We start from the raw sequence: 11,432 nt of genomic DNA on the forward strand, positions 1-11,432 counted from the left end.
TTTATTTATTTGACAGAGAGAGAGAGAGAGAGAGAGAGAGAGAGATCACGAGTAGGCGGAGAGGCAGACAGAGAGAGAGGGGGAAGCAGGCTCCCTGCTGAACAGAGAGCCTGATGCGGGGCTTGATCCCAGGACCCTGGGATCATGACCTGAGCCGAAGGCAGAGGCTTAACCCACTGAGCCACACAGGCTCCCCTTCCTTGAACTATTATGGCCCTTCTTTTTACTTCTCATTTTGTAGTTCATTTTATAGATAGCTGTCATCTCTACTCTTTAGTGAGCTGGTGGAATGCAGGGGCCTTTTTTTATCTTCCATAATGCTTTGCACACTGGGCACTCAGTAAGTGTTAATAGCTATATCCCCAACTTACTGAATTAGCATTTTTCCTGACTGATGAGTTCATGACCAAGGCAGAGGGGGAACCTGGGGCTTTAAAGTCTGGAGGGGAGTTACTTATCTGCAATATCCAGTGTTTGCAGCCTCTCCCCGTGACTCCCTGTCCAGTGGGATGGAGTAAGGCTTCATGACTCATTACCCTGTCTCCTCCTCTCCAACTACTCTCTTCTCCTAGAACTGTTTCCCTGGCTTCTCCCTCTCTGTGTTAGTTATCTTTTGCTATAAGACAAATCACTCCAAAACAGAATTACTATTATTATTTATACTTTCCATTGGTCGGGAATTCCGGTGGTGGCTTGGTAAGGTGGTTCAGCTCAGGGTCTCCAATGTGGTTGCAGTCATATCTCTGGGGTTGCAGTCATCTGAGGTCTTGACTGAGGCTGGAAGATCCCTCTGCAAGATAGCTCACTCACATGGCTGGCGGGCTGGTACTGGCAAGATGATTCCTCTCAGTATAGGCCTCCCCAGAGGACTGTTTGAAATGCTTCACGGTACCATAGCTGGCGTCCCCTAGAACTAATACATGAAGACTATAATGTCTTGAAGCAGAAGCTATGCCATTTATAACACAGCCTCCGAAGTCATAGATTGTTGCCTCTGCCATATTTTATTATGTTACACACCCCTGATTTATTTGGATTGGAGACTACATGACTGCAAATATTAGGAGTCAGGGATCACTGAGTTATTTGGAGGCCATCTTGGAAGCTGGCTCTCATACTCTCCGTCCACTGTTGTGATTCCCCAAGTAAAGGCTAATGAGTTTAGCCTTGGTTCCTCTCCCCTTTTCTTTATTTTTTTTTTTAAAGATTTTTTTTTTTTTTTTTTTTTTTTTGACAGACAGAGATTACAAGTAGGCAGAGAGGCAGGCAGAGAGAGAGGAGGAAGCAGGCTCCCTGCTGAGCAGAGAGCCCGATGTGGGGCTCGATCCCAGGACTCTGAGATCATGACCTGAGCTGAAGGCAGAGGCTTTAACCCACTGAGCCACCCAGGCGCCCCTTTTTTAAAGATTTTATTCATTTATTTGACAGACAGAGATCACAAGTAGGCAGAGAGGCAGGCAAAGAGAGAGTGGGGGAAGCAGGCTCCCCACTGAGCAGAGAGCCTGAAATGGGGCTCTATCCCCAAACCCTGAGATCATGACCTGAGCTGAAGGCAGAGGCTTAACCCACTGACCCACCCAGGTGCCCCTCATCTCCCTCTTTCATTCTCATTCCTTAATCAGGGCCTCATTCTAGCGTTAGCCTTCAATTTTTGTTTCCCTCTTAATCCTTCCTCCCAAACTGTTGTTTCCTAAAGCATAACATTGAGCATGTTGTTCTCTTAATTATACATCTTCAGTAACTAAACTGGACACTCCAGAAGGGCAAAGACTATTGTATTAATAAAAAAAAAAAATACTACCACAAACTTACTTAGAACAACACACAACACACATTTATTACCTGACAATATCTGGGGGTTGGGAATCTGGCATGGGTTTACCAGGTCTTGTGCAAGTCTGTAAGTCGAAGTTCTTGGTCAGGGCTATTTTCTCATCAGAGGTTTGATTGAGGAACAATCCACTTCCAGCTCACGTGGTTACTGGCCGCAGTCAGTTTTCGCAAGTCGTTAGACTGAAGGTCTTAGTTTCTTACTCTTTTGGCTGGAGACTGTCCTCAGTTCCTTGCCATGTGGCCCTCTCACAACATGCCAGCTTTTTCAAAGCTAGCAAAGGAAAGTGTGTTTTTCAGCAAGATGGATGTTAAAATAGTATATAATATCATCATGTACAGCTACTTGTGTACATTCCATCACTTGCCATTTTGGTTAAAAGCAAGCCAGGGGTCCCACCTATCCTCAGTGGTGGGGAAGGGGGTTATGCAAGGGTATGAATAGGAATAGGAGGCAGAGATCACTTTAAGGTCTGTCGGCCTTGACTGTTTAGTTTCCTTTGTCTTCAGCATCCTGAGCAGTGTATGACACATACTAAGCTCTAGTATTTGAATGAAGGGACATAGTGAGACTATTATGTTTTCAACTTCTAGATTAAGCCTCTTTCTTTACTTCATTTTCTTCTGTTTCAGAGTTACTGATTTATTCTTGAGAATCCTCTGCTCTCATCTGTCCTCATGGATGAACTTCAGGATGTTCAACTCACAGAGATCAAACCACTTCTAAATGATAAGGTAAAGACTACACTGTTTTCACTACAATATATATGTCTTTTCTTCTGTGATTGATTCGTTTTCTATATTTTCTGTATAGTAACTAATTCAAAACATATTTAGCTTTTCTATGAAGGAAATACTTAAAAAATATATTTCTTGAGACTCTTTTTGATGTCTTTCCTTCCTTTTTTCTTTCCTCCTACTTTTGCTTCTGTGGACTGAATTCAATCAAGTTATCCTTAAGATTTTCCCGTTTTACTGATAGAGACAGTAAAGGAAAAAATAATATGACAGAGTTACACAGAAAGTATAAGAGAAAGGTTTGACTTAGAATCCAAGTGCCTGACTTTCAATTTCTATAAGAAAAATGAACATCCATGGCTGGTGATATATATAGGCTACAAAACTTTCCCTAAAGTTTTTCAAATCTATGATGTGACCTTTCTGTCAACTTTGAGGTTTTCATCGGGTTGTGTGGATGCTGATTAATACACCCTATTTTTATGTTAGTGTTAGAGAACAGTGAGCAGCGTAGTTCACAGCCACCAGGATTCAGGGAGGAGTGGTGTGATGGTAGGTGGCCCTCCCCATTCAGTAAATGTGCCTGAAATTCCCTCTTTTCTAACCTGTGCTTTGGGTTTATTGTCATGGCACCTATTAAAATACTCTTGTAGCTTGGTGTGAATGAGCCCGTGGCATTCTTCCCTGAGAAAAGTATTGATTGATAGGGGCACCTGGGTGGCTCAGTTGTTAGGCGTCTGCCTTCAGCTTGAGCCATAATCCCAGGGTCCTGGGATCGAGACCTATATCGGGCTCCCTGCTCAGCGGGGAGCCTGCTTCTCCCTCTCCCCTGCTGCTCTCCTGCTTGTGTTCCCTCTCTCGCTGTGTCTCTCTCTGTCAAATAAATGAATAAAATCTTTAAAAAAAAAAAAAAAAGAAAAATATTGATAAAAAGTAAGAGTAAAGATGGATGAGGTTGGGATAGGGGTGCTACACCAGAAGATACTGTTGCCCCTTATCTTTTTTTGCCCAAAGACCCACCTCTAGCTTCTGGGGCTGTTGACTTACTGTGTGTTTATTAATTTGCTATTGGATCCTGCCAGCCCCGTTTTTATTCCCGTGACCCCATCTCTCTACCTACATTCCCACCCTTTCGTTATCTTTCACGAGTTTTTGCTTTCTCCCTCCTGAAGTTGCACACACTTTTTTTTAGTCCCCATTTGGTTTTTTCCTGCTGCTTTCCCTCATGTTTTCAGAAAACTCTCTCCTCCTTTATTGCCTTTGGTGCGTGTGAAGGGCTGTCCCCAAAATGGTGTGCCACAAGGAGGAAGAAGGAAATAAAATCTGCATCTATAGAGCTTATGTATAGCCACAGAGATGAATAGTTATAGGTGGGAATAGGCAATTTAGCTTCAGGAAGGTAGTAATCTATCGTAAACCTGGCTGCTCATTAGAATCAGATGGGTAATTGTTTTAAAAATATAGAATACTGGGTCCCACTGTAGACCAACTGAATTGGAATTCGAGGAGAGGGGGATGGGACACACACATACCATTCTGTGATCAGTGGGGTCTTCGACTTTCCTGCTTTTTGGAATTACTTGGGGAAATTTAAAAATCACCAGTGATTTTTGGTAGAGATTCTCCACAAAGATTCTGACTGAATTGGTCTGGGGTATGGTTGAGCTTTTTTTAAAAATCCCAAAGTTGAGAACCGTGCCTCAAGTGACTGGTTAGTCATTGTTGGAAATGCATGATCTGATATTTGAGGACTGGGTCACAAATAGGAGGAGGATCCTTCCTGGACCCTGGAAATTCACAGGATGCCTGAGTAGGCACCTACATGAAAGAGCTGCAGGAGTTAATTGACCGCATATCTCATAGAAAAGACAGCTGGAAAAGGAAAGATTGAGTGAATCTGACCATAGAAAAGCAGTGAATTAATTCCTGGGTCCTTCCTTCTTGAGGCCATAGTGATACCTTCTTGGCTGCGTCTGAAGTGTGCCCAAGTGGTATTGATTGAATTGTGCACCTCTCCTCTCCCCAAACTCACATGTTAAAACCCTCACCCTCTATGTGACTGTTTTGGAGATAGGGCCCTTAGAAGTGATTAAGGTTAAATGAGGTCATAGGGTAGAATTGGAGCTTGAATCCAATAGAATTGGTGGCCTTGTTCACGAGGAAGAATGCGATCTCTCTCTCACACATACTGGCCTCCCACATGAGGACATAGCAAGGTGGTAGCCATCTGCAAGCCAGAAAAAGAGCTCTCACCAGAAACCAAACCCTGCTGGAATCTTGATCTTGAACTTCCATCCTCCAGAACGGTCAGAAAATCAGTTTCTCTTATTTAAGCCTCTCAGGCATCCCAAGCAGTCTAAGACACCGAGCTATCAATGTCTCACTTCCTAACATCTGTTAGCTCCTCTTTGATAGGCCTATGGTGTTCCTACGCACTTTCCATGCTCCCTCTCTCTCCTTGAGACACGTTCCTATCCCCTCACTATTCATGAGAGCTCCCCAGCTCCAGCCCAGCTTTGTAGAAGAAGATCGGGAAGAGGTCCTCTTTGGATGGCGGCATTCCCAAAGAAAGAGTTCTACCCCCTGTTGTCCCCCTGCCTCAATACATGAGTGCTGCTCTCTTTGCCCAGCAAGTGTGTGCTTCTGCATTCATTGTGAAAGGTGTGATGGTATATTGGCAGTGTCCTTCATCAGTTACTCTGTTTGATTCCCCCAGGAGCTCGGTGGTATAGGGAGCACAGATCAGTTTGTTCCATACTGCTGGTGAGAAAACTAAGGATGAGAAGGGTGAAGTGTCTTACTTGGATTGAGTACCAAAGAATGCTTGCTGTGGAGCAGGACTTCTAGGTTTGGGGCTGGACTGTTGTGCACATTGTGGGATGTTTAGCAGCATCCTGGGTCTTATCCACTAGGTGCCAGCATCTCTCAGCTGTGACAACCAAAAATGTCTCCAGACATTGTCAGATGCCCCCTGGGGGCAGAGTCTCCCCATTTGTGAACCACTACTGTAGGGGATAGGCCTCCAAATTTGAATAGAAGTCTTGAAGTTGTTTGTTTGGGAGGAGTTTGGTGTTTTTGGTTTTTTTTTTTTTGCCTAGCCTGCTGTTATTTATTAAGCACTCTTATGTGCTTAATAATAGGTATTTTACCTATTAGTAATAGGTGTTTTACCTACCTTCTCTCTTTTAATCAAATACTCTTATAATCAACAGAGTACTCATTTGAAGTACAAAGTATTATTCTTCACTTAGTAGAAGAAGAAAATCTGACTGAAAAACTGACGTGCCCTGTCAGTATGTGGCAGAGTCAGGACTGAAACCAGGTCTGTCCTATCCTAATACCTGAGGTCTTTCCACTATACTGACCCCATCACCTCTGTGGCTTGCCCTGTCTATTTAAGGAAAAGTCTTGAAACATGTATCAATTCGCTGCATCTTTTTGTCCATTCTTGTAGATATACTCTTATCCAGAAGCCATTGCCGTCCCCGTCCAGGCTTCAGAGTGCTGGAGGAAGTCTAGACCCAACCTATTATGGAGAGATTTGTCCTGAGATGACTATAAGGAAGCGTTCTCAAAATAGCTTTAAGTGAGGCTTATGTTAACTCATCTCTTGTCATTTGTTGGTACTTTTCCCATTTAATTTTAGCATGCTGGTAATTTTGTCTGTGGCTCAGATTTGTGAAGAAGTGGGTAATTTTGCCATGCTTGTTTTGGCTCCAGTGATGAAAAGATGCAACTGCCAGCACTTATCTTTGTTTTGGGGGCAGAAATTGTACAGACATATGAACTGATTTTTTTAAAAATACCATTTAACTATTTTTAGTGTATTTTCACAAATATTATCTTCTCCTTAAATCTCCCAACCTCCTATGAAATGAAATAAGTCGTTAAAGGTTTTAAGTACTTAAAATGGAGTTTTAACCCCATTTTACAGGTAAGGCTCAAAGTGGTTATATGACTTATCCAGGGTTAGTGTCTAGTAAGGTGGTGAAGCCAAGACTAGTACCCACATCTGTTGACTTCAACCCAGATCACGGGGTTTAGGCCTCTTCCCACCATCTGCTGCCTCTTGGAGCTGGTTATTCCAGCTTCCTCAACTAACCTTATAACAAGCAAGAGAGTTGACCAGTTAGTGCTTCCTTTTCCCTGACCTCAACTACATTAAAATACATGCCAGAAAAGACTAGCAGAAAAATGATAGCAGCTGTTTGTTGGTAGAGAGATGATAGATGATTATAGTTTTCTTCATACTTCTCTACAATGAGCATGTACCTTCCTTTTTATAATTAGAAAACCAGAAAAGGGGGCACCTGGGTGGCTCCAGTCAGTTAAGCGTCTGTCTTTGGCTCAGGTCATGATCCTGGGTCCTGGGTTCAAGCCCCACATCCACCTATCTGCTCAGCAGAGAGCGAGTCTACTTGTCTCCCTCTCCCTCTGCCTGCTTGGTGCTCGCTTTCTCTGTCTGTCAAAGAAATAAATAAAATCTTTAAAAAAAAAAGAAAGAAAGAAAGAAAGAAAGAAAAAGAAAAAAGAAAACCAGAAAAAAAGGATTTGGTATGGTACGAAAAATACTGGGCCTAGTGAAAGCCAAAGGGCAGTCTTGAGGAAATAAGTAGAAGGCCACCATTGGCTTCTACAGAATCGAGGAAATATCAAGGAGGGGAATAACTATTTAGTGGGGAGAATAGAAACAAGTTATTTACTTATTCCTGGTTGTTAAAATTGAAAGTGAGATAGACCCTACTGCAGTTTAAGTTTTTGGGCTCTACTAGTACCTGGAAATGTAAGCAGAGGAGAGAGGAGGGAGAAGCTGTGGGTGAGCATTTTTGTAACTTTCAGGACAGCAGAAAGAGCCAAAAGGGTTAGTGCCAAGGCTTTTTTTTTTTTTTTCCTTTAATTTGAAAAACAGTTACTGACATTTTCATTAACGAGTGTTATCTGTGAAGTGCTACATCTACTGTGCCCTGGAGGGTGTCCCTTAAATGTGCTAAGAAGTAATCGTCCCGTGTTGTCAGAAATGGCTTAGATGGGACTGGAGCAGGAAGTGAGTTCCCAAGCAAGTAATAGTGCCATTGTGTCAAAACACTGTCAACCAGCTACAAGATCAGCAGGAGATGGTGGAAGAAGCCTTAGCCATGGAAGTTTTTAGTGCAGGCGGTCAGTGACACATGTTGTTAGCCAGATAGTATGTTAGTTTAGAGGAGAGGTTATTTTGGAGTTCATATTGTACCTTTTCAGCAGTCTGCAGATGATTATCTGATTGTAGATAGTTTTATCCAAGTATCTGACCTCTTTACAAATTTCCTTATGAAATCTGTTTCTTAATTAATATTTTTGAAGGTAATAATGTAGATGCTCTAAATATTATATACATGTATATATATAATATATATATAATTTTTAATCTGGATTATCAGTTTGAACAGATTTCTATTTTAAAACAGTTTATTAATGATTGTAAAACATAGATTTATAATCTGTGTTGATTAATCTTTATCAACAAAGAAAAACAGTATTTTCTAGGCCTATTTAACTCTTCTGCTTATACAGTTCCTTATCTTTCCACTTTCTATTGGTAAGGATTATTGTCTTTTGTTCCTAAAAATGCCATTTCTTATTCTGTTTGACATTTTTTTTTTTTAATCAGCTTGTTTCTAAAATTTTTACTGTTGTAACAACTTCTTTCCACTTTAGTTCCTACCATATCAATTGCATGTAACTTTGGTATTCATTTCTCTTTTTTTAAAAGATTTTATTTATTTATTTGACAGAGAGAGAGAGAGAACATAAGCAGGGGGAGAGGCAGAGGGAGAGGGAGAAGCAGGCTCCCTGCAGAGTAGGGGAAGTCCGATATGGGACTTGATTCCAGGACTCCAGGATCATGACCTGAGTCAGAGGCAGTGGCTTAACCAACTGAGCCACCCAGGCGCCCCTAGTATTCATTTCCTAACTCAAATTGAGTAAGTATCTCAATTTTGAGATGCTTATAATCATTATAAAATGATGTTTACTGCATTTACTAAGTACCAGGACTGGGGATAGAGTGATAAATCAGACACAGGTCAAATTCACAGAAGAGGTAGATTTACCTCAAATCTTTTTCAATTGTTAGTTCTAAGATTTTACACATCTTGCCTTTCTTTATATCTGTTGTTTTCTGTCTTTTGAAACTACATATGCCTCTTGACTAGATCTCATATTGGGAAACTACATTTCTCTTCTCCCTAGAAATTACTTGTTTTTTAAATGCCCCCCACCCCTTCTTTTCATACTTTATTCATTGATCTATTCTTACTTGCTTCTTCCTTATTCTCCAGGCTTATATTTGAGAGAATGACTTCTTTTTAACTTACCTTCTTGAGCTGCTTCATTTACCTTCTACATTTGGTTCTGAGGCTGCACCAGGAAATACTGCCCTTGGCTGGCTTCTACCTCGACTGTAACTTACAGTAAAAATATATCTTTTTTCTTGACTTATTCTTTTTTCTGTCTTTCCCCAAATAATTCTACTACTTTAATTTCCCACTTGAATCCCTTTCTGCTAATTAAGTCTGCTTAGTGCAAGAATCTCTGAACATGGAATTACTGGTATCTTCAAAATGGATAGAAGGAAAAAAAACACCCAGAACTGGAAACGTGTAGAAGTTTTGTTAGAGTGTAACCATGTACCTCAAATACCAGAGATAAGTAAGTCTCCAGCGAATTCTTTCTCCTTCTAGGATACACCCAGTGAATAGTATTAAATTTTTAATGAGTCCAGAGAATATGGCTTCAGTTTATCACAGTTGAATGGGGTCCAGCTAATGATCTCCATTCAGACACTTGGATGCCAAATACTGTCAGACAGACCTTGTCATATCCTTTCTCTGAGATGATCACTCAAGAAGCTTGAAGCCATTCTTTAAGACTGTCTGGCATGTCTTAAAAACAACAACAGCAGGGACATCTGGATGTCTCAGTTGGTTACACAGACGACTCTTGATCTCAGCTCAGATGTTGATGTCAGCGTTGTGAGTTCAAGTCCTGGGTTGGGTTCCATGCTGGGTGTGGATCCTACTTAAAAAAAGAAGACAAATTAAAACAACATTAAGTTTTACACTGAGGAATGTATAGAATTGTTGAATCACTACATTGTATACCCGAAGCTAATACAACACTGTATATTAATTATACTGGAATTAAAATAAAGAGGTATTAGATAATCTTCATCCAATTATTACCTTTTCTCTGGGAGTCTAGCTGTGTATGTTGGATAAAGAGCATATAGTTGTTTTTTGCTAGATACTTAAAGAAGAGTGCCTTTGATTTCTGGAGAGAGTTGCCTCTTTCTGCTTTTAGTATTTTAGAGGCTTTGTGCTCCTCTCGGGCTTTAGGAACTCACAAAATGCCTCATGACTGTGATCATATGGTTGTGAGGAAGGGGAACTCATGCATATTATGACAGCTGCTTCCCAAATAGCTCATCAGAATTTGTGTCTATTTTATGACCAAGATTTTAGTTCAGTCTGGAGTGATTTTCTCTAATCTTTCTAAATAATTGGAACGAAGCCCTAGTATGATCTTTTTTTTTTTTTTTAAGATTTTATTTATTTGACAGAGAAAGACACAGTGAGAGAGGGAGCACAAGCAGTGGGAGAGGGAGAGGGAGAAGCGGGCTCTCTACTGAGCAGGGAGCCCGATGTGGGGCTTGATCCCAGGACCCTGGGACCATAACCTGAGCCGAAGGCAGATGCTTAACAACTGAGCCACCCAGATGCCCCCTAATATGATCTTTTTTTACATTATTATACGTTATTTCTCAAGTGATTAAGTGAACCTTTAAATCTTATATTACAAAATACCAAGTTACAAACATATTTTTTGTACCATACCAAATCTTTTTTTTTCTAGTTTTCTAGTTACAAAAAGGGAGGTACTTGCTCATTATAGAGAAGTATAAAGAAAATTATAATCATTATCTCTCCATTGAGAAATAGTTGCTATTTTTAATGTTTTGGTGTTTTTCTGCTAGTCTTTTGGTACATATTCATGTAGTTGAGGTCAAAGTGTAAAGACTATTTGTATCCTAATTTATTTTCACTGAATGACCATATCCTCCTGAAACCATCTACCCTAGTCCCTGAGAGGGCCCTTTTTGCTTCTCACAGTCTAACTAGAAATGACTTCTCTGAAAGAGTTCTTAAGTATTGTGTGAGACTAGTGGGAGTCATGGAACATGATAATCCTTTTGCCAATGGCAGCATTCTTTGAAGATGTGCTGTATGGTCCCATCTGCATGGTTTCTTTGCATGCTGTGACTGCATCAGACTTTATTTTGTGAACTTGGTTTCATGCCAGGAATAATATTTCAGACTAGCAGTCTCTACCACTCTCTTTGCTGTTCTTAGTGCCACCTCCTCTCTCTGTGATTGGTAATCTATTGTGGCTTTACTTCCACTTACAGAGAAATAAGGATGTGTTCATCCATAGCCTTATTCCTTCAGAATCTTTCTGTATTTGCACTGCCCAATAATACAGTAGGTACTAACCACATGTGTCTGTTGAGCACTTGAAATGTGAATAATGTGACTGAGAAACTGGATGTTTTGTTTTAATAAATTTTAGTTGACACATGTGACTAATGGCTACCACAGTAGATCATGGTACTCTAGATCATCTCAGTTGGTTCTGCTAGTTACTCTTATGGAAAGGACAGCTTGTATCTTTGGGGTGTGTGCGGGTATGTGTGTGTTTTATATACTGGGCTTAAAAATTTTTTTAACCTCTCTGTTTTGTCCTGCCAGGAGTGTAGAGTGTGATATAGAACTCACTCTTTCTTTCTTTCTTTCTTTCTTTCTTTCTTTCTTTCTTTCTTTCTTTCTTTC

General features: G+C 40.7%; 1 protein-coding gene across 5 annotated transcripts in view; it reads left to right on the top strand.

The window, feature by feature from the left end:
- LOC111141706 (NDRG family member 3) overlaps positions 1–11,432 on the top strand; it is a 76,678-nt gene that overhangs the window by 16,355 nt on the left and 48,891 nt on the right. For all 5 annotated transcript variants that reach the window (XM_022494480.1, XM_022494482.1, XM_022494483.1 and 2 more), the window contains exon 2: positions 2,464–2,565. In XM_022494480.1, coding sequence (XP_022350188.1) covers positions 2,509–2,565 — 57 coding nt within the window. In that variant the 5' untranslated portion in view covers positions 2,464–2,508. The remainder of the gene's footprint in view (positions 1–2,463; positions 2,566–11,432) is intronic.

The sequence above is a fragment of the Enhydra lutris genome, unplaced genomic scaffold, assembly GCF_002288905.1.
Source record: "Enhydra lutris kenyoni isolate GAN:26980312 unplaced genomic scaffold, ASM228890v2 scaffoldscaffold6, whole genome shotgun sequence".
Lineage (NCBI taxonomy): Eukaryota > Metazoa > Chordata > Mammalia > Carnivora > Mustelidae > Enhydra > Enhydra lutris.